Source organism: Phyllostomus discolor, chromosome 7 (genome assembly GCF_004126475.2).
Source record: "Phyllostomus discolor isolate MPI-MPIP mPhyDis1 chromosome 7, mPhyDis1.pri.v3, whole genome shotgun sequence".
Lineage (NCBI taxonomy): Eukaryota > Metazoa > Chordata > Mammalia > Chiroptera > Phyllostomidae > Phyllostomus > Phyllostomus discolor.
In genome coordinates this window covers 114,809,984-114,834,764 of record NC_040909.2, presented here as the reverse complement: position 1 = coordinate 114,834,764, position 24,781 = coordinate 114,809,984, and the positions used below count along the sequence as shown (strand labels likewise).

General features: G+C 32.9%; 1 protein-coding gene across 36 annotated transcripts in view; it reads right to left on the bottom strand.

Moving 5' to 3' along the window:
- RIMS2 (regulating synaptic membrane exocytosis 2) overlaps nucleotides 1–24,781 on the bottom strand; it is a 463,509-nt gene that overhangs the window by 211,089 nt on the left and 227,639 nt on the right. For 15 of the 36 annotated variants that reach the window (XM_028533564.2, XM_028533566.2, XM_028533560.2 and 12 more), the window contains 6 exons: nucleotides 20,982–21,049; nucleotides 19,056–19,175; nucleotides 16,768–16,867; nucleotides 15,765–15,888; nucleotides 14,099–14,145; nucleotides 10,844–10,956 (listed from right to left, as the gene is read on the bottom strand). In XM_028533564.2, coding sequence (XP_028389365.1) covers nucleotides 10,844–10,956; nucleotides 14,099–14,145; nucleotides 15,765–15,888; nucleotides 16,768–16,867; nucleotides 19,056–19,175; nucleotides 20,982–21,049 — 572 coding nt within the window. Of the gene's footprint in view, nucleotides 1–39; nucleotides 88–10,843; nucleotides 10,957–14,098; nucleotides 14,146–15,764; nucleotides 15,889–16,767; nucleotides 16,868–19,055; nucleotides 19,176–20,656; nucleotides 20,866–20,981; nucleotides 21,050–24,781 lie in introns of all 36 variants that reach the window. The other 21 variants (XM_028533553.2, XM_028533554.2, XM_028533561.2 and 18 more) reach the window with 3 other exon arrangements.

Sequence of the window (24,781 nt, the reverse complement as noted above, 5' to 3'; positions counted from 1 at the left end):
ACACAACTTTAGTTTCTATCAGGCAGACAAGGCCTTTACCTGAACCCTAGGAACAAAAGGCGTTGTTCTTCTACTAAGGCTTTGGCTCTGGTAAGCAAAATTAAAGAAAAAAGCAATAAAACAAAACCAAAAGGACAACACACTGGAACTAAAAGACCAAAGTAAAAACAAACACATACAACTACCCCTTAAATATAACTTTTCCATGACAATATACATCTAAAGTAAGTACATCAATGTAATGGATAAATTAATTTTGTCAAAATGCTGAAATATGTAAAATCTTAGAATTTCTCAATCAGGTTTTTAAATATAATCAATATAACAGGAATTAAAACTGGATTTAAGATAACATATTCAGGCTCGTAATTTCTGAAAGTATGAGTGTAAATAAAACAACAGCCAAGAAATTTCAGGTTTCCCCTCAAACACAGTACAAAGAAAAAAATCCCAGTACAAAATGAAATCAGATAAAAATGCATTATAGTTATTAGCGAAAAGACATCTGAGGAAGTAATTGTGTAACTTCTCCAAAAAGATATCTCTAACAAAATTCTAAAAAAATATTAGTCAAGTTGACTCAGTATTAATTCTTAAAAGAATAACACAGTATGCTGGAATGCACAGGATTAATTAGGTGATTTGTAGTTTAAGAATTTATACCAGGTCCTAGTATTTAAACAACATTTTTAGACATTTATTGTGTACTGCTCAAGATAACACATTTATTTTTATATTTACAGTTCTTTATATTTTTTCAAGCCTTTACTGACAGTTTATTGCAACTTTATTGCCTCTGACAACGCTAGGCACTAGTTGGTATTATCTCCAATTCGTAGGAGAAAACAGAAACAGAACAGCAACGAAAACTGACTACACACTCAAACAAAATTCAAAACAAAATTCGATAAGACACTGTGGAAGGAAAGGGGCCACAAATTAACCTGACAGCTCAGGGAAGGCCTGCTAGGCAGCCTTACAAACTCAAGAGAACTAAAGTAACCACAGAGGATGCTCTAAAATCAAAAATTATTAACTAAAAGCAACTCATAGCAAGTAGTCATGTCCTAGGCCAGTATTTTTCCCTAATAAAGGTCAATCTTTACCTGTCTATTGTCTTTTTGCATCTACAATAACTTACCTTTGGAATGTCAAGGTAACTTCCCTTTTTCCCAAAGGCTTTGGGCACAAGCTGAGACCACAAATCCTCTCATTGTTATTGTTATTGTGTTAATTGTTGAGTGTTAACTATCCTTTACCCACCGAAGTACAAAAAGTATGTATCTATCATTTTACCTTTTCTCCAATCCCAGAAGTTTCCTAACTTCCTTTCTCCTGCCTCCCTAATCTATCACCAGTGGACTTCCTGTAATCCTTTTATGGCTCCTTCTTTGGTTCTGACATATAGAACAGGTGCTAAACTGCCATTCTCTGGAGCATTTCCCAATCAGTTCAGATACTGCTTCCTGGCAATTGTCGTCCGTTTGCCTCAAATAAACTTAACAAAAATTCTCTAAGTTTTGAGTGTTTCTAACATTGACATTAACTTGGCAACCACAGCAGGACTTAAAAGCAGCCCACCCAGGACCACCTTGCAGACCAGGTCCCCTCCTAGGTACCAGCAGGGGCCCAGTGTGCCTCCCTGGCTCCTCCTTTTGCAAAGGGTGAACTTGGGTAAATTTCAGCTGGAATTCCGGACCTCCCCATTGTAAGGTATGAGGTCCTGACTTTATTTGAGCTGTTTTCTTAAATCCTTGAAGTAGAACCCAGGCTAAGGCAGGACTTAAAAAAAAAAAAAGAGTAGCTGGTTTTCAACTTTGGCTTTTTAATTGGTATTGCTTTCTGAGAATGTGAGGTGCACACTCTACAGACCTCAAAACAAAACTAAAATTAACATGGGAAATTGTGCCTCCAAAGCCAGAAACTCCCAGACCCCAGCCCTCAGCAATACTCCTGGTAAGAAGCTTTGACTTGCAAGTGTATTACAGAAATGGAGAGATTTAACTAAAAATAATATCAACTTAAAATGTCCAAAACGCAGTTTTCCTTTGACACCTAAATTAATTTTTGCATGCAAAATTAGAAAATGCCAGCTCTAAAACTAAACTGAATGAATGGGAAGTGTATACTGATTTGGAAATTAAAAGCTTCTAGAAGAATCACATACACATTTTTTAAAACCATTAATAAATAAGTCTCTGAGCTGGAGAAGGCTTCTGAAGCTAATAAATGCCAACAACCCATTCTCTCCCCTTTACAACTCTGAAAGCAAAGTCTGCCTTTGAAATGCAAATACCGGGTCTCCAAGAACTCTTAACCTGGACCATCCTTAAAATGCAAAGTTTTGGGAAGGTAAATCTTATCAAAAAGGTTGGGGAGGAGAACCTTAACCATATCTAATGAAATCAATTTGATTTATTTCAGCTACTCCTTTCTAAATGACTCCATTTTAATTAAGGTTATTGAATATCCAAATATTTCAAAATGCTAAAACATTGACTGCTGGACAAGTCTTGGGTCCCCCTGCTTTTGGCTTTTGTTGAAGAAAGGCTATGGAGTGGATTTGGAGCTGTTAATGAGAATCTTGTTTACAGATGCCTTTGTTAAAGGAGTGGTTCTTGCTACCTGGCTGGCGTAGCTCAGTGGATGGAGCGCGGGCTGGGAACCAAAGTGTCCCAGGTTCGATTCCCAGCCAGGGTACATTCCTGGGTTGCAGGCCATAACCCCCAGCAACCGCACATTGATGTTTCTCCCTCTCTCTCTCTCTCTCTCTCTCTCTCTCTCTCTCTCTCTCTCTCTCCCCCCTTCCCTCCCTAAAAATAAATAAATAAAATCTTTAAAAAAAAAAAGGAGTGGTTCTTGAAAGTAAGTGTATTCGCCAATAAAGGGACCTATGTTTCTACAGGTTATGAAATATATTCATAAAAGTTGATCTAGATAATACCGGCTGCTCATTTTTTTATACATTTTTTTTCAAATACAGCCTTTTATTTTATTTTAGTTTTTTTAAAGATTTTATTTTATTTTTTTATTTTTAGAGAGGGAAGGGAGGGAGATAGAGAGAGAGAGAGAGAAACATCAATGTGTGGTTGCTGGGGGTTCTGGCCATCAACACAGGAATGTACCCTGGCTGGGAATCGAACCTGGGACACTTTAGTTCCCAGCCCGTGCTCAATCCACTGAGCTACGCCAGCCAGGGCCTGGCTGCTCATTTTTGGTTATTATTGGAAATTGAGGTTTCTGAAAGTTAAGAATTCAAATTAAGTCACAAATAATTTGCATGGTTTTGGTAATAGAAGGCATAAAATAAAAATACTTTTAAGGGAAAGGAAAGTAAGTAAATTATAAAAATAGTTATTTCTGAATGAATAAGGTTTGTGAAAATACGAAAGTTTCTCAGTTTTGTAAAGGTTATGAAAGTTGTAGAAGTTGAGGTAAGTTTTAAGTTTATAAGCTAAAGTGGCTAAAGTTGCCCTTCTCTAGAAAAATTAGTAATTTAGATTATGTGTATGGTCTAAATGTGCATGGTTTTAATATAATATGCGTTCATCTATATAATATGTGTAGTGCACGTTTTTTTCTGCCTCTGGATGGCATTATTAGGGTGTAATATTTTATTGGCCTAAAGAAATTAAAATACTTATATAAATTAAACCCAATCCTGTGGTCTGGTCAAAATATTTAATATTAAACCTGATTTAAGTTTAATTAATGTCCTTTAAAGTTATTACCAAAACATATGTGTTTATTTTATCCAAATTTACAAAAAAATAAAAGGCTTATGTTATGGTCTTTTAGTTAAGTTTGTTTAAATTTTAAAAGACTTTTAAACCAAGAAATGACTTTGAATTATTCCGATGGGCCCTGGAATACCTCAAGGATTTATTCTCTCTCCTTATAAAAAAAAAGTTTTAAACTAATTAGGCCTATTTAAAATGCTTGATACATGGGAAGTTTTGCCAAAAAAAAATAAAAATACCTACATTCTATTTATATACCTCTTTGCTTTCACCTGGAAGAATTACAAGTTTACTTGGACAATAATGGCCCAGGAATATATGGGAAAGTCCAACCTATTGCCTTAAATACTAAAAGCTAATTTAAATAGTGTTAAATGTCCTAGAAATTCCACTGTGATACAATGTGAATAATTTAGTTTATACTCTAGGAACTTACTAAATTCCCCAGGAAACACAATATTAAAAAAACAAGTTCTGATTCTGTTCACCCCATATAAAATACTTTGGTTATCTAATACATAGGAATGGACTACTAATTAACCTGAAAGACTCAAAGGAATCCTATCTTTTTCTCTTCCAAAAAAAATAAAAGAACAGCTTAAAAGATTCCTGGGTTTTACTGAATGTGATTAATGGCCCAGCCACAATATGTCTTACTAAAATCAAACGATCTGACCACCCTCTTGTTCCTAGGAATTCTTTCAAAAAAAAAAAAAACCTTAATGATGCTGATTTAATTTAGTTTACAAGATGTTTGAAAAATAAACAAGAATGTCACCAAGCTGAGTATGCAGTACCTTCCATGGTGGACATAACCAAGTTCTCATTTACCTGAGTAAAATCTGCCCAACAAGCCTAATTACTTATTCTAGCTGGCACTTGTCAACTGGCCAAAAATTAAATAGCCAATTACTTACACTAATAATAGCTAGGCTTTTAATGTACCTCACAACTTTCAAATATTGTTAAAACAGAAGGGTTTCTTAAATTTCCCAGGGCAGCCCATAAAAAAAGGAAATTAAATTGCAAAATTATTAAATGTAATACAAAAATTAAAACAATTGGCAATTATCAAATTTCCAGGGTTTACTAAAGCTGCCACTATGGTAGCAAAGCAAAATACTTAGCCAATGCTGTGGCTAGACAGGCAGCATTAAATAGTTACATTATCCAAACCTAAGAACGTCCCTTGTTTCCATTAAACCAATAAAAACTCTCATTTATAGTTCTAATGGACAGCTGCAAAGGGAAAAAATGACAACAAAAGGGGGGACCTTTGCCCCAACCAACGAATAGGGCTTGGACCCAGTCAGAAACCAATCTTACCTATAACAGCTTAATTACCAATACGGCACTTTAACATGTACATAAGCTAAAAATAAAGTCCTCAAAAATAACTTCATGAAGTAAACAATATTACTGAAAACTTGCTTTTACTGTAACTCACAAAATATAAAGCAAATGTTTTATTTGTCCAATATATAGCCCAGGAAAATCATTCTTCTGGACCAGAGAACATTTCTCACTTCCCTCAAATCCAGATATGGTAATTGGATTTTATCCAAATGCCACTATCTCAAAAATATCAAAAATGTGTTAGTTATAATTTTGTATGGGTTAAGGAATTCCCCTGCAGAAAAACAACAGCTTTAATGGTAGGTAAATTACTTCAAAAAATTAATTCCCAAATCAGAGAATTCCAAGTCAGTGACTAAGGGACTCCTTTACTAAACAAACAATATAATCCATTTATAATATATGGCCTATTCTACAGTATTTTCATTGTGCCTATCACTCCCAGTTCTCTGGATTAATAGAGCACACAAATAACACAACAGAGCACACAAAACTCAACTAGGTAAATTTTCGGAAGCTTTAAATCATCATTGGCCAAAAGCTCTCCTCATAGTACGCTTCAACATAAAATCCATGGTAAACAGAGCCTTTCTCCTTACAAAATAGTGACTAGCCACCCTATAAATCTAAATAAAGAAACATATAAATCAACTTTACTAAAAGAAGACATTCTACATTATTATTAAGGGCTCATTAACCAGCTTTCAGGGACTAATAAATTAGTAACATTTCACAGTGCACTCCTAGGAAACAAAGACTTCAAAAACCACAATTTACAACAAGGAAATTATTGTCCACTGGAAAAGACATTAAAGACTCTCGAACATAATTAAAAGGGACCTTATCTGAGGCCTAACTGCAATTGTTTCCTTTCTCCTGCCTCCCTAATCTATCACCAACGGACTTGATGTAACCCCCTTATGACTCCTCCTTTGATTATATAATGTATAAAATAAGGTGCTAAGCTGCCATTCTCTGGAGTATTTCTCAATCTGTTGAGATATTGCTTCCCTGCGATTGTAGCCAGTTTGGCAAACTCACCAAAAATTCTCCACAGGTTTGAATGTTTCTTATGTTGGCAACGGTATTAAAGGCAGAAAATACAGCCCACCTCAATTAAATCATTCTATTTCATATTCTTTGAGTAAAATCAAATTTCATTTCTCTTCTGACTTCTTTTTTTGAAACGATTTCCAACAAAGATATCAAAATAATCAGAATTTTGTGCCTTTATTATAAGGCATGCCAACAGTTAATTCAGGAACAGAATAAGAAGCGTATTTCTGGGTTTGGGGATGCATTTCAAGATATTTAATTTTGCTTCTTTCACCAAAATTCCATTCCATCCCTTACATTTCCTATGGATGTCTATCCTGTCTAACTCAAAGAGTTGTGTATATTGTACTTAATGGCTTCCAGCTGCTACATGGAAAGCCTTAACAGGTATTAAGACTACTGCCGATTTACACTTTGTAACACATAAATCTAAGACATAAGGGAAAGCAGACCTTGAAAAAAAAACTATCATTCAATCATGAGCCATCATTCTCTCAAATCTAAGCTATCTTTCTTTTTGTATGGGAACATACCAAAGGAAGAAAGAAATGTTTCGATATGAAGTGTGTTACTGACATCTGTCTGCATAACTCCAGGTGGGTAATTCTCTAGCAAGTGGGGAAGGGATGTATGAAATGTATACAGATTAACGAGGCATGCTATACAGGAAGGAGCTAACCAAGTCCTCTATTTAGAAATAGATTTTATTTTCCTTGCCCTCTCACTTGTTCTATCTGATTCAGAACAAAAATGCCAAGATAATAGAAGTAAATACTACTCCCATTCATAAACTAAAAGATTACTTTAAAAGAAATAGTACTTTTAAAAAATTAATCTTTTCAGGCAAAGATTTTCAACCTTCTAAAACAAATGAGCAACTCACAGACTTCTGAAGTCAATTGTCTAAAATCTATGGCAATTTAAACCTAATCTTCACTCATAAGTTTATACATTAAATGTGGCTATAATAACATTAAATTATTTTTTAAACTTGAGGTGAAATTCAAATAACACATAAATCATTTAAAGTGTACAATGAGAGGCATTCAGTGCATTCACAATGCTGTGCAACCATCACCTCCCTCTGGTTTCAAAGCGGATTCAACACCCTGCAAGAATATCCTGTGCCTGTTAAGTAATCGCGCCCCAGGCCCCCATCCTCCCAACTCCTGGCAACCACTGAGCTGCTTTCTGTCTGTATGGGATTCTGGATCTTTCACATAGAATGGTGAAGTATTACCAGTACGTATTTCATTGCAACTTGTAATTAATAATACTTCACTTATTTCAAATGTGAAATGCCTGGTATCCATAACAATTCAGCTTCATCCAAATAAAGAATTTGAATTCCTACAATACAATTTATTTTGCATTTTCAATGCCACTTTCTACTATATACTGCACTACTATCTTGAGAACATTCCTTTTAAGCAATGCTTCTAAAATAACAAAGGATGTGACAATAAAGTATGAAGGATAAACACCCAAAGAAAAATCTTTATAGACTTTCAAAAACTTTCTGTAAATTCGAGTTTCTAAGGGGACATTAAGGATGCATGCCTATTCTTCAGTTACTTACTCCCTTTAAATGGGCATATAAGGTGGATATGTACAACATTTGCAAAGTCATCACTAAAAATGGTGTCAAATATATTAAAACAAAGTTATAGAAACACTGCAACTATAAATAAACCACAGACCCTAAAGTAAAATGACTGTCAAAAAGAATCAGTGTATTCCTTTAGAATTTCTCACTTTTAAAAGGATTGAAGGCTATATTTTATCTTAACCCTATCAAAATAACTAGCCAAAAACTGCAACTTACTTTTAAAATATTGAGAGAATTATAGAAGTAAGTCTCTAAAGAAGGAATCCGCTAACTTATGGAAGAGTTCTAATTTTTAGAAAAATCAAAATATGGGAGTACTGACTGTGCCAAGGCTAACAAATAGTCTAGGCGTCATAAACGTGAACTCGCACTTACAATCTCAGTGAGTACACTAAGGGCACTTTGAATAATCACAAGCAACAGCACAGTTCAAGCATGCAGAGGAAATATACTACATGATTTTTTTTTAAATTATCAAAAACCTTGAGATGAAAGTTTAAACACCAATTTGCATTATAATTATATTTTCTATTTGAGGAAACAGCAGTCCATAAATGACATATTATAGGAAGGTTGGCTCATAGACTACAAATTATCTTTGTTCTCAAGCATTAGCATGTCATGATTTTGTTAAGTTATGGGCCCAGGTAAAATCTCATCAACAGCAAAAAAACTGCCCAAAGATAAAATAGAAGAATATAGAGATTGTAATGTTGCCTTGTGACTTCCTAGGGGTGTTCCCCTAGGAAGAGTGATATACGTGGGCGCACATTCTCCCAACCTCTGCAGCACTATAGCAAACCAGAATTGTCTCCAGTTGGCAGGAGTAGGATTAAATATAAAGGGAAATACTATATCCAAAGGGTATCTTGCTTATGTTTTCCTGCGTGCAAAGATTAAATATAAAATTAAGTTTCATGAGGGTAAAATTCATGTTTCTCTTGATCACTGTTGTATTCCTAGCTCTAAGTATCATGAATGAACAGGAGTTAGACCTTAATGTATATTTATTAAATCGATCATTCGAGTTTAGTTTGGTAAAAATATTTCTGAGGAAATTTTAGGCAACAGATTTCAAGAGCTTAACATTTTCCTTTCCTTTCATATTCTAATTTTACTTCTGGAAAGTTATCCTGACAAAAGAATTTTGTCCTAACAAAATATGCAAAATCCTTTATATTAAAGGATTTCCATGGCAGTGTTCTTTATAATAATATAAATTAGAAATAAGCAAGATATCCTATTTTAACATATTGTTAAAATGAAGTATTAAATAGCTATTAAAATAATTTTAAGCAGAATTTTCTTAAAAGTTTAAAGAAAAAAGTGCACAAAGTAAAGGAAAAAACAGATTTCCAAATCATGAGGAAAAACTGTGGAATCTGAACTTTGTCGCAATGCCTGCACTGTGCTTGCTTCTCCTCACCCTCCCTCCTGTCCAACCTGTAATAGGGCCTCAGGATTTTAAAAGAGGTAACAAAGTTGTACTCATCATGGAAGTCTAACTTTCACTCCTTCCTCCTCCACCAACAGCACCAACTACATACACACACACACATTTATTTATACACTGACATCATCCAGGTACCCAGGACATTACTTAACAAAAAAAACATAAACTATTTAAATAGAGCTATAAAAAAAAGAAAACAGCTAACATTTATTACCACTTCCTAAAACGGTGGACAAAAAAAGACACATACATTTGTAACCATAAATGACAACATCTGTACTATCAATATATGTATGTAAGAGAATAAGTAGAAAGACGCTACTCATTGTGGAAAAATGAAAAAGACCATTGTCCTCAAATGACAAGTTTACTCTGTTTATAAAAGAGAAAGGAAAAGAAAATAATAAAGAGAAGAAATTCATTTTAGTAAGACATTTACAATCTCCTAACAGTATCTCAATTTTCTTTCTTGCATTTTTTATAATTGTAACCTTTTTGATCAAAATAGTCCCAGAATGCACGTCTAATGACTTTTTCAACAAATATGAATATGTTAATTTTATTTATATACTCTATATCTCCTTTAAGTTCATGAAAATTCAGTATAAATCAAATACTTCCTCTTCCCCCCAAAATAAAAGGAGATATTTTGTACCTTATGTAATAAAGATTTTTTTCTATTGCTCTTAAAATATCAGCCCAAAAATAGTTTGGTTTTTAATTATAATTTTTATCCAAAATTCAATGTCTGGATTTTGAGAATCTAAATAGTTCTTAATAGCCATAAAGTTTCAAGTTCAATAATTTACTGGCATTACTGTCAATGTTAACCCATATGTTTCTAAAGTATGACTGAATAAATTTTAATATTTGTAAATGGTTTAAAAGGGAAAGAAAACAAGAAATTAACAAAAAGTGAGGGCTTATATATTCAGAGCTCTTCTAAAATGAAAATAAAATGCATAATTGAACTTTTAACTATTTTATTCAAATTAGAGATCTTTTAATATGAAATCATGTGGTGTGTTCAGTAGTCAATTATCTATTTACCCAGGTACTAAGTTTTGTCTGTTGATAAAGCATCTCAAGTTTCATTATATTTCAGAGCAATACTCATAACTCACCTAAAATTTCCTTATGGTTAAACAACAGGGAAAATACATAAATATTTACTTCTGTTTCAAATATACCATCTTTCTATAGTGCAGAATTTTTATATCCCTTAACAGTTTATAACATATTCTAGTCATTTCAGGGTACTGAGCAAAAGTCATGTTTGAATTTTAGAATAATATTACTAAAGTAAAAAAATTAGGAATCTTCACAAATTCTATTGCTCATTAAATTCCAGAAGACAATAATAAAGAAAGCACTATGGTAAATAATTAAAACTGAGTTTCTTTTTTTGTTGTTCAATCCCTGCCCTCTCCCCCACACACAGCCTAACTGAACTTCAATTAATTAATTCCCCCCTTGCTCACTCAGTTTACTAAGAATGAGAAAGTTGAGAGTTAAAAGCATAGTTATATTCTAAGAAGAACTTGGTTTACAAAAAATAAAAAATAGCAACATATGATAAAAATACTACTTGATACTCCAAAAGGAGAAATTAATTTAGTGATTACATACTGCAAGCTGTCCAGATAAGAACTGTGGAGCGTCTCTCAGCATGCCAGGACTCATGGGAGAGGTCACGGAAATCGAAGGACGATCCATTTTTTGAGATTCGAATGAACTAGAACCTGAAATGGTAATTATATTAAGAGTAATAATAACAGTTCTTCATTAGTAGCTAATAATTTTCACCATGTAGCTCTTAAATTTTTTTAAATGTCCACAGAATGTAATTATATAGACCATTTTCTTAGCCACAATGTCCCAAATACATTAGAGGATTTTACTGAAGCAGATGTGAAGCTGAGGGATTTTCTTAGGACCAAGGGTGAACCACTTTCTGTGCCAATAAGAGTAGAGACAGACATCTTCCTCAGGACTTACATTACTTTGTTAATGTGAACTCAACTCGTATCTTTCAATAATGTTAAGAAAATTGTAAAATAAAACATCAGGTATGAAAAAAACAAAACCTAAATCAATAAGGCAATTTGAAGATGCTCTGAAAACGCAATAATGAAACATAGTACTATAATGTGAATCACAAAAAGGTTTGCAGGAAGTGGTGTTTAACCGTATCTGGAAGACTATAATAATTAGATGGGCTAAAAGAAAGTCAGGGACTATGAAAAAAGAAAATCAGAAAAAGCAGAACTCAGAAATGATATGCATGAATTTATTTATATGGAGGGAAGGGAAAAATTGGAAAGTGAACAAAAATAGGACTAATGGGACACTGGGGGCATTCAGTGCCTGGAATTCTGGGTTACACACTTTGGCACTAATAAAATATCCACGTTAAACTCTTAAGCATGAGGTAATAAAAACCACATTTGAGGAAGGTAACTTTAACCATTTACGTAAAGTGAGGTTAAATTGAGAGACAAGGAAAACAGTCAGGAACAAGTGGAATTCAAAAATAATAATAGGAAAGATTGCAAAAGTAAAATAGAAATAATTCAGGTGATATAAAATAAGAAAATGAGGACTCAGAAACTGATCAGATATGCAATATAGAGGAAAGAGAGAGGATAACATTAAGACCTCAAGTCTGTAGCTAGACATGGGGTCAAGAATGTCCCCTGTGTTTCCGTCTTGTTCTCTGCACAGGCCCGTGCTGATGGTCCCTGGGAGAGAGCCCACTGGAGAAGTCCTGTGTTTAAGGGAATTAGAGGAAAGCTAATTTGGAACACAGAGGCGGCGTGATACTTCTGAGACATCCAAGGAGAGATATAAAACAGGTAACTGGCTGTACGGATGGAAGCAAATGTAGAGTAGACACCAGCATTAGAAATTAAACCGTGAAGTGTCTCCCTAATTGGAGACACAGGCAGATAAAATCCACCTCTACAGAGGGAGCAGATAAAGTGAAGGGGAAACTCCAAGTCTCAGGATCAGAAGCAGCAGTGATACCTTTTCTAACATGGAGAAGTGAAAAGAATCCTGACTTTACAGTAAAAAATAAGCTCAGCTTTCCACAAGGAACAAGAAGACACTTAAAAAAGTGTATTTTTCAAATATGCAGGCATGAAAAGACAATGGTAGAGAATTTTATATGTAAACTTAGGAGTCATATGACAATAAAACCATATGAAGAGAAGAACTGAGGAACTAAAGACAGAGGGCTAAGAATTGCTCCTTGGAGAAACCTATTCTTCAGGATTTATAGAATAAAGGATTAAATCTAATTTGAAAAAGGACCCATCTCCTCAGGAACAATGTTGGAATTGTTCCACACTGCTCACACAATATCTGAATGATGTAACATAAATAAATAATTGTTTTAGGAACTCAAAAAATGGGAGCAATGATAATGATATTATACATCACTATTATCATTATACTAATATTTATTTATTATATTAGAGTTTCATGTAATCATATTACTTTGGATAAAGTGATTCAGTAAGTCATATGATCATATTTTAAAGTATAGAGCTATGACATTTCAAAGGGATTTCTCCTATCTGGTAATTTTTTAAATTTTATACTTATAATTAGAATATAAAATTAAAAATAGATCTATTTTGATAGGACATTCTCAATTATTGTGCATATAGAGAATCTGACCACTTCTCACCACCTCAGTGCTACCAACATGGCCTAAGTAACATCATTTTGCCACTGAAATACTAAAACAGTCCTCTCACTAGTCCCTCTGCTTTCACTCTTAACTCCATTTCACATATCTTCAACATTGTAGCCAGATTTTAAAACAGAAACCTCATCAAAACTGTCCTATGTAGTCTTCCATTTCTCTCAGAGTAAAAGCCAGTGCCTGTGCAGTGGCTTGTGGAGTCTGCAGTTCGGCTGCCCGCTCCTCTTCTGCTCCCTCTCCTACCGTTCCGCCCCTCGCTCACTCAGGTGCAGCCAAACTGGCCTTCTTCCTTTCCCCTACTGCATCTTCAGCTTTCTTACCTCGGAGACACTGCGTGTCTGGTTCCCGGACCTGGAAAGCTTTGGCCGCAGACAGCCAATCTTTCAAATCTTTGTCCAGATCCTTCCTTCTCAATGCGGTCTCTACCCTGAACACTATTTCAAATTGCAACCCTTCTCTCTTCTTTCACAATATCCCTTATTATGTTCTCAATCAATAAAGAAACTTAGCTCATTAGGAAAAAATCACTAGTTTAACATCTAAAATAGCACTCAAACACAATAAAAACTATTTACATGTTTAGCATTACTTAAAATAAATTTATACAATATGTCTATTGTCCCACTACAACTCTGATGTTAAATCAGAAATATTCTCATTTTCTAAAAATATAAATAAGAGTATATATAATTACTCAGTAGATTGTCCCAAGCATTGCCTATTTACTGAGGGTTAGGTTACGCAGTAGTAAATTTTAAAATTAGGGAAAATTTTGGCAGGAGGAGAGGGAAATTTTGGGAGTGACAGTATGTTCATTATTTTTTTATTGTGATGGTTTCACACATATGTCAAAATGTATCTAATTGTGCATTTTCATTATGTACAGTTTATTGTAATATACCCTAATAAAGCTATGTAAAAATATATAGTAGTTAAGACAGTGTGGTTAAAAAAAACCTATCTTAAAGTATTATAGACTATTGTACCTTTTCCCATGACATAAAATAATAATAAATTTCCCATCTATATATATGTTCCATCTGTATATGATTATATACTTGATAACAAGATCATTGTATTTCCTACTTTGTATTAGTAGATGAAATACTTCATTTAACCCCCGATAAGTGGCATTATTAATAGCATTCCCTTCTGTAGTACATGAAACTTACTAGACTCCAGCTGTGCGTGTGTGCTGTCAGGTATTCTCGGTATATCTCTGAGAAGACAGAAAAAGAAAAGACATTTTCGACATAACACAACTGCTGTTTTGATCATTATCAACCTATATTAAAGCAAGACAGTATAAAATGAACAAAATTGTGTACAATAGCAGCATTATGTGAACAAAAAAACAATCCGTCGCCCTCTATTTCTAATAAAAGTATTCTTGGTTAACACAAAATACTTAAAAAATACATTTATACATATTTATAGCAGATTTGTAAAAACAAATACTTTACGTTTCTATATGCCTCACTACACAACTGTCCATTCTAAAAGATTTCTACATTCAACAAGTTATACAGATACACTGTAATTCTATTTCACTCTTTTCACTTGCTATTGCTCTAAATCAATAATGTTAAAATGCAAATGAAATATCACCAAGACAAAAATTAAAAATTTCCCATTTTCATTGAAATTTTTAAATGTAATAACTCCAGAGAAAAAAATGCAAACACATTCTTTATTGGGACTTACAGAATTCCTTTGTCTTATACCAAAAATATGTACATTTTGTTTGAGATTTGCCAAAAGCAGTAGATATTGATGGTTAAGATCATTCAGAAAATTATATAAAAGAATATTTAAGGCATTACACAAAAATGTTTAGTGTCTTTTAATATGAAGAAATACATTTGATTAATACACTAAGCTGATACAGTAGTTCTACCATAATACAAAACTTTGAAAAGACAAAATGAAGAACAGACACAATTTCATGTGGCAAATTCATTACTTTGGAAAGAAACACTTCAACAACTAAGTTACCAACATTAGTTATTTTCTACATCATAAAAAGAGAACAAAGTAATATAGTTCAACCATTTCCTAATGAGTGAAAACTGGGCATTATACTCTACAACTAAAAATAATTTCTATAGCCTCCACCCTAGAATGCTCTTAGCATCAAACATATATTTAATAAATCACTGTCAGTTTATAGTATTTAACTGCTTTTTCTAAGTATATCTTTTACATTGGCTTAGAATATAGGCTTCTATAAAAGAAATACTACTGTTTAATGAGTAATTTTCATAATATAGATGCAAAGGACTATAATACCCACTTTTGGAAATTGTCATTTAATGTAAAGCTAAAAAATTATAAAAACAAGGCTATTTGGCATTTGCTTATTTTTTTAATCTGTTTTTTAAAGATATTATGTTTTTCCTTAAATTATCCCCTCTATCTGGGAATAATATCTTCTTAGGCCCTCTCTTTCTTATGTTGAAATCTCCATTTGGAAAAAATACATAAAATCCATAGAATATAGTTGATCTTTACTTTTATAATATAAAAAGGACCACAGTTACTGAAACTTCCTTTAACAGTAACTGTTACTATGGTTACAATGGCATTAGCCCTTCTACTGATGGCATTAACCATCTACTAAGTAAGCTACTAAGAAAACAAAAATAATAAATAGCTAAATATTTCTTTTTTTTGTAGTTAACTATATAATCAGATAAAGAGGTACCATGCTTTTTGGTGAAAAAAAGTCCTCAAAATAATTTAATTTTATAAAGCAAATGAGACATTTTGGATTGCACACCACAGATTGTTTAATGGTAGTCAATGCCATCCATGTGAAAAGTGTGCAAACCAACTTACCCAATAGGCCTTGAAACAACAAGCTCCACTTGTGGTTCAGGTTTGGATTCCAGAATGATGTTGTATACTTCTTCAAAGGTGGCTCCTTGCAATAGCCTTCCATTCCATTCTAACACTTCATCACCTAGTGTGTGTGTGAATGATAATCTTAGAAAGAGAATCTAATGCCCAAAAATGCACAAGAAACAAAGCAATCTTAAACTGCAATGAACTCCATAGAATGAAATCGCTATTACAAAATAGTGAGAATGGCTCCAGTGACACAAAATTTGGTGGCAAGGATGAACAATATATTTTACCCAAAAAGGAAGAGTCAGAAAAAAAATAACATAAAAGTTATCTCTGTGATTTCCAGGATATTCTTTGTGGTGTCTCGTCCATGAATAGTTGTTAGTTCTTCGTGTGAAGGGGAGCAAAGTCAGGAGCAACCTATGTCAACATCTTGGTGACACAGATATTCTAATTCTAATAAAAATTCTAATTCTAGAAACTATCAAGATCAGGTACCACTTTGTAGATTTCATTACTCTGAATTCTACTTTTTTCAAAATACATTTGGCTGAGCACCTTGTCTAAACTGTCTTGTAAAAAGCTTTATATTTAGTATCTTATTGAATACTCGCCAAGGCACCCAAGGATCTCCCCTATCTATTACCAAAGAGAGAAGGAGTGACACATTTTAGGAAATATGTGTTTGTCCATGAAATTTGTTTCCTAAATGATGTGGGAATTTTTCAAAAGAAGAGCAAAGGCTTACAGAAAACAAAGTGGGTTAATACTAGATACAGAGTAGGAATACCCATAAAAAAGATCAGTAACTATAAAAATCTTTTCATCTGATGTGATTCAAGAAATAATACTACAAGTTTCCATTAATGAATAAATCTTATTTAAGTGAAGTGAGCTTTTTGTTACTGGTCAAATCACTTCTAAATGAGGAAAACTTTTTCATAAGTACTTGAGCTTAACAGTTTAAACAAAATAAGCAAAGATGGAAACCTACCTGGTCTAAGATGTCCTACAGTATCCGCTAAACTTCCTCTTTTCACTTTGGTAATAAATGCACAGAGCCGACCTGATTCAGTCATCTTACCTCCTACAACCTGTTTAAAAGAGGAAACTTTTAGGAGACATATTGTTCCAATGAACGTGGTTGAAGATTCAAGTAAAAAATAACTAGACAAGTTATAGCTTTTAAGCTATAATTATTATACTAAACATATTTTTAAGTAATGTAGTATTGTTATTAAAAACTAAGCATATTCCCTATAGTAAGCTTTTTAAATATTCCAAATGTTTTAGAATTTAATCCATTATTTTTTAAAATGTTGCATACCTTAGAAATAATTATTCATAATTTCTTTATTACAGAATTCTTTTGTCATTACTTAAAACATGTTATTTCAGTACTATGTAATTTATATATCTACTTACAGATTTCAAATATCACAATAATATAAATACTTGTTACTTTTATTATTATGATATTCTACCAAATTTCATTAGTAATCTTCTAGGCACATTGATAATATGCATAATCATGATATATTTTTCCTGAGAAAAATCACAAAATTTGCATAATTTCATCAGAATCAATGCAAACTTTTTACCATTAGCATCCCAGTTTTTTCATTTTATGTTTCTATTAACGGACTGGCTGAGGCAAAAGTAGGTTTATCGTTGTTTGCATGGGAAATAATACAATAATTAAAATAATAATACAAGAATACAAGAATAAACTCTTGTGTGTTGCGTAATCACAACTGTAACCTTTTGCCCGCACCCGTATATCCTTCAGAAAAAATTTAAAAATAAATACTGCCAATAATGCCGTGGAGCCATAGAGGTACCTGCAAGAGTGGCCTCCTACAAAAATCAATGCTTCGATTGTCATCAACTCCCATTCAATCAATGTCAGCTTTATAGCAAGCTAAGCAAACAATAGTAACTAATTCATTCACTAAAATAGTTTTGTTTCTCTTATAAGTTGAGTGAAAGACATACAAATTTAAAAAAAACATTGACTTATCTTATTCCATGTACTTATTTCTAAACTGCAGTGAATTAAACTCAGTTGCAGTTCAGTCAATACTAATTATTCCACAATTTATTCTGAAAATTAAATGTATAGATATTTTGGACATATCCCTATGTTAATTTTTAGAAACATTTTTATTTTTTGACTTGATAAAAGTTAGTAGTAGTAACATTACTGACTATAATTATTATTGAAATCATATATTGTGTCAGGCACTGTATTAAATGCTTATATATTGCTTTATTTAATCTTATTATAACAATTCAGTAAGCATTATTATCTCCACTGCACAGACGAGCAGTCTGAGGCTAAGAGAAGTTTAGCTGACCCATGCATGTACCTAGTAACTGCTGTAACTAGAAATCAAGCCAAGACTTCCTAACCTCCATACTACACTGCTCTCCTACTCCACTGGGCAGATCTGGGTTTCAATGCCACCTTCACTACCATTCTGTGACCATGAGCAAGTTATGACAATTCTCGAAGCGTATTTTTCACCTGTTGTGAGTGTTAAACAAAATGAAAGAATAGACGTAAAATGCTCAGATGAGTGTCAGCCATGTGCCAGTCACCCAATAAATATTAGTTGCCCAACACTTACACCCAAAATTTTCTACTATTTCTCACAGGAAAACTGCAATGGCTGAACTCTAAAACATTACTCTTTTTTTCATTCCTGTTTTTAATTCACCATACAAATAAACAAGTTAAAAAACACCAAGCGAACAGAACTCTATTGGGTGTAATTATCAAGTAATTGTTTGGAACTTTACAGTAAAGTATAAATCAATATTTTTATCAAACCTCTTTTCTGAAATACTGAAAAATGAGTATTTTTCAGTATCCAGACTTCAAACAGTATTCTTTCTCACACAGACACACATATTTTGCTACACTAATACAAAAATTATATTCCTATATGACACAAATGTTACATACTTCACGTCTACATATTTAGTAACTAAATGAAACTGTATAGGTAAAGTAAGTTTGAGCACTGTATTTAGGACTTGAGTAATAACTCATAATTGCCAAAATTATATATATGAGTTTGATCATAGAACAATGCCAACTAATTAAATAAAACTTGGAAAATAAGAAATGGATAATGAGGGCAAATATTTGAGAATTCTTGCAAATGGAAAGAAAATTCACTAAATTAGTATAGGCAGAAAGAGTTATTATACATTTTGCTTCTCTGATAAATCTGTAAAGGAGTATAGACCCAAAAGCTTACATATTTCATCACATACCTTCAAGCCAAGCATTGCTCCTGAATCTCGAGGTACACTTCCATCTTTTAGACGTTTGTTTAATAAAATACGACCAATTAAACAATCTCCATCTTTAGATGGCTGCCATGTCACAGGGTGCTGACATATTGCATTGAAAAACAAAAAAATTAATGTTTTTTTAAAGACAAATGACCCCTATTATGCAATCTCTCTAAATTTCAGATTTCCAAAGTATTATGATTACACAAACCAGTTGGCATGCTGAAATTTGATCAAGAGAGCTTACTACTTTATGCTTATAACCTCAATTTTATAATCTCAAGTTTTTTCAAAAGCAAATTACCTCAAGTTCGTACAGTGCTCTTACATAATATTGAAGTTATATAGTTCTACAAAATCCGAAAAATCTTGAAAATATATTCAAATTCTAATTTAATTACAAACATGCTAAAGATTAATAAATTCACAGGTAGAAAAGACAGACTCATTTAAAAATGAAAATATAGTCTTCAAACATGTTTGGAAGACTTTGAAAGCCCTTATTACAATAAAAGTTAAAAGGTCAAATTAAGCATAAAATTCGAACCTATGATGAGGGCTTTCTTGACATAAATTTCTAGATTAAAATAACAAAAAATACACAAGCTCCAGGAAGTTTCTAAGTGATTCTGGGAGAAACAGGCCTAATTCAATGATAAGGACAGATTACATTTCTCACTTTTTGGAGGTTCATTGATTCTTTCAGGTCTTTAATCTATTTAGTAAATTAATTTTATTAGATAATTCAACGGCATCTATTGTTAAAAAACCTTGAAAATATTAGGAGTTTATCTCTTTCTCAGGGCAGAACCAAGCCCTTTATAAATCACAACATCATTCCATTATGAATTACATGTCAAATAACAAAGTAAATGATTTGTGTAATCATAGTTTCACAGTTATTTTAAAGTAACATGCATATCTTCATGCAAAATTTAGCAGGCAAAAGACAAGTTTCAGTCATCACATCTATATGGTAATAAGATTTCAAAGGTCTCACTACACTAATAGCAAAAATAATAAATACGAAAGCAGATGGCAATGGTTCTAATACTAATTAATGCTACATTGAAATGCTGTGACAATAAAACAAAAGAGCAAAATGACAGTGAAAGGGAAAAAAGAAAAACAACTTTTTCTGTGCAAACAGACCCAATTATCTCCCTTTTGCCTGGGATTCAAACTATTAATAATTTAATTTTCATCCCAAGGAAAATATATATAAGCAATCAAATAAGCCAATCCAAAAAAATTCTTTGTATTTGTTGTTTTATAACATTACAAAATTATCTCATGCGACCATAAACAAAACATTCCTTTGTTCCTAATTTTTATTTCATTTATTTGTTTATTTATTTATTTTATTTTTGGTATGCCGTCAAACAACAAAAACAGCAAAGCAAGCAAGAAATATTTAGATTTGTTTGTTTTGGTTTTGTTTTTCTTTTCTGCACCTTAAGAAATGCTACATTGACCCTTGCAACGCCCTGTCCTTTCATTATGTTCTGTTCGAATGAGTGACAGAGAGCAAACGAAGACCAAATGAGCAGGTTAAAAGGCAGGCTCCACAATCTCAGTACCTTATCACTATGGCTATGCTCCTCGTTAAGGGTTGTGCTACTACAGGTATCTACCCCAGAGTCCTTAATTTGAGGCTCAGACCATTCCAAATCTTCTTCCAAAGAGTGGCCACCAAAGTACATCATTTTCTTTTGTCTCTCAGACCTGGTGTTAGAGTCCGACAAAACTGCCTGCTCACTAGTTTTTCTTTTTCCCTTTTGACTGTCCCCTATAGGTGTGGGATAAAAAAAAAAAGATACAAAAAAGAAAACATGCAAAGGTGTAAATAAAAAGGCAAAGTGAAATGATAACAGAAATTAAATAGTAAGGCTCCACATGTCTCACCAAAGACATTGGGGACGCCTCACTGCTATGCCAAGACGCATGGTCCAACCAGTTGTAATCCATGTCTCCTGTGAGAGTCAGACGGACAAAAGAGTGCGGTGAAAGGAGACGGCGAAAGAAAGGACAGAGACATTATAAACACTTTAAACTGTGTGGGACTGTCTGGTTTCCAGAACTTTGTCTGTAGCACTCACTATACATATCAAGAGAAAGCTTGGATATCAAATGAGTAAAATTTACACAATGCAGAATATAAAGCTCATGGTCTCTAAACAGGCCCTACAGAACAAAAGTCCTTAAAGAATAAAAAAGGCTAGTAGTAAACAAATCAAAATGAAAAAAAAATTATATATTCTGGAAAAAAAAAGGCTATTGGTTATGTCTGCTACTCAGGTTATATTTTCATGCTGGCTTACAAACATGAGTTCTTTTCCAAAGATTAAAGAATATTTTAAAGATTAAAAAGTGGTTTGCCAATAACCACTGTAACAAAAAGCCAAGTAATTAAATGTTGTTTCTGGAATGTAGTATAATATGCTTTTTAATGCTGAAACCTCCTAAAAATATTTGAGGTGTTAAAAAAATTGGTTACACACACAAAAAAGTGTTTGTATAAAAGTGACAAAACGGATGCACTAAAACTGCTACTGGTAAAAATAAAATAAACTTTACTTATATCATAAATTACTTAATATTATTTTGAAATAACTTTTTAATTTTCAGCAATTGCACTCTCATAAAAAGTAAATTTTCTCTTAAAATAATTTTGTCAGATAATTTGTGTAAATGGCAACTAAGAATGAGTATCTATTTCCCCAAATTATACATTCTTTATTTTACATTTAGAAAAGAATTCTTTTTATCCTCTGTACATACATATGTATCTTTTAAAACTTTATTTGTGCTTTTGTTTATTTAAAAATATTTACTAAACCCCTTCCATTTGTTATGCATTGTGCTCAGCTCTAGCGTATTGGATAAAACAATGAGATATACAACAGAGTGGTGATGGCAATAGACATGGTAAGAAAAGAGGGAACTCACAGGTGTTTTGGAGATAGAATTAAGTATTAAGAAAGACTGAACAGTCAAGGCCAGCTCCCAGGATTCTGCCATTTACAGCTAAATGTAAGGAAAGACCACTTATGAGAGGGAGACAACTGGAAGAAGAACACTGTATTAGAGAAAGAGTAGGAAGAAATTACTCTATTTCCTAGAATCTAAGTTGACAGTAAGCATGAGATTCATAGATATTAAAATAAAAACATGCATTTTAAAATTTATTAAACATGGTGATTAATTCTGGATATGTTGTTTGAAAAACCCATGAGTTACTTAGGTGGGAATATAAATCAATTGGCTAAGCTATAATAAAGCTTAGACAGAAGGTCTGAGCTGGAGACACAAATTTGGCTAGTAAGCATACAGACAGCATTAAGTAGGTCATTTAGAAACAGAGAATAAAATAAGATATGGAGAGGATCCAAATTGAACTGTAACATTTAGTTTGATTTTTTTAAAAAAAGAAGAAGGAGGAGAAAAAAGAGAAGGAAGAAAAGGAGGAGAATAAAGATAAGAGAGAGAAGAAGTGGGAGAGATTAAGAAAAACACTGAGAAGTAAAACAGGACGAGGGAGGGTGATAAGTCTCAAAACCAAACAGAAGAGATTTTTCTAAACAAAATAAGAGGAGAAATCAGCTATACTGAATGATTTCTGTACATCAGGTACAAAAAGGAAGTAAAAAGCTTGCATTTTTTTTTGATTTGGCAACACAAAGACCAAGAAAGATGTTAGGAAAAGCACTCTAGATAGAATGATGAAAATTAAAATTAAATTGAAGTAACTGAAGAGTAACAGAGAGACAAGAAAGTAGAAAAATGTGTGTTGATTCACAGTTCATAAAGTGAAATCCCCAAGATAGTGTAACAGAAAATTTATCTTACTGTAGTCCCAGAAGAAGAGAAAGAAAATGGGGCTAAAAAAATACTTGAAGATAAAATAATGGCTGAACATTTCCCAAATTTGCAAAATATGTAAGCCTACTGATTCAAGAAAGCACATAAACCCCCAAGCAAGAAATACATAAAAAAATATGTGCCAAGAACATCATAATCAAACTAAGAACTAAAGACAAACTGTGTTGAAAGCAGCCAGAAACAAACCTTACAAGGAGAAAAACATTTCAAATGCTAGTGGATTTCTCATCAGAAACCTTGGAGACCAAAATGAAATGGCACGATATTTTTAAATTACTGATAGTGAAAAAATTATCAACACTGAATTCTAAATATAATGAAATTATCTTTCAGAAATGAATGAGCAAAAAAGATGTTATGAGACAAAAAGAAAACTAAGAGAATCTGTCACCAGTGGAACTACCCTAAAAGAATGGCTAAGAAGGAACCTAGAAATGAAGAGAAGGAATAAAGATCAAGGTAAGAAAAAATATGGGTAAATACAACAGGCTTTCCTTCTCCTCTACATTATATCTGATGCTTGACGCAAGAAGTAAACGTTGTCTGATGTGCTTTTGACATACATAGAAGTATTTTAAATAACTGCATTATAAACAGGAAAAGATAAAATAATCTAAGGTTTTTACATGTCACTCTGATAAGATGTCAATACCTGTAAGATGTGATGAGTTGTGCATATGTAATATAATACCTAGAGCAACCACTAAAAAAAATTACCTTTGCGAAGAAATACATTCAGAAACACTACAGATGAATATAAAAGCAGTTCAAAAATGAGTTCAAATAGCCCAGAGAAACTCAAGAAAAAAATGAAGGAGAAAATGGAAAACAAAAACAAAAATGTAGACCAATATCCTTCATAAATATACACAGAGAAATCCTTAACAAAATATTAGCAAATACAATTCAGCAACAGCATGCAAAAAGAATTATACAGGCTGACCATGTGGGGTTTACTGATGGAATGCAAGATGGGTTGAAAATTGAAAATCAATGTAACCTATCATATTCACAAGGTGCAGGAGAAAAATCACATGATCCTATTCATTGATGCAGAAAAACATTCATGATCAAAAAAAAAAAAACAAGAAATAAAGGAGAACTTGCTTAAGTAATTAAAGGATATCAACCAAAACCTACAATGATCATACCTAATGGTAAAAGGTGAATGTTTGATGTGAAGAGAAAGTTCACCAAAAAAGATACCTTTATTTTTAATAGCCCAAAAGTGGAAACAACCAAAATGTCCTTCAGTGGATGAACAGATAAACAAATTGTGGTATAACCATACTATGGAATACTACTCAGTAATCAAAAGAAAAAAAACACTCTCGATACATAAAACAGAGATGGACCTCAAAGGGCAACATGATGAATTTTTTAAAAATCACAAAATGTTGCATACCATTAGATTTCATTAATACAATGTTCTCTACATAATAAAGTTAGAAATAGAGAATAAATTAGTGGTTAGCCTAAGTTAGCAATGGGCAAGAGGGTGTTACTATAAAGGGGTAGCATAAGAAACATCTTTGGGCTTCAGATCAAGATGGCGGCATAGGTAAATGCAGTACTTGCATCCTCCAGCAACCACGTCAAATTTATAACTATGCTACAGGAAAAAACATCATTCAGAACTGCCTGGAATCTAGCTGAACAGAAGTCCTACAACTAAGAATTTAAAGAAGAGGCTACATCAAGACTGGTGGTAGGGGTGGAGATGAAAATGGGCTGGTCCCACACCCACGTGAGATGGATAAAAACAGAAAGGGATGTCTAACTAGCAGAGGTTTCCCCCGAGGAGCAAGAGGTCTCAGTCACAT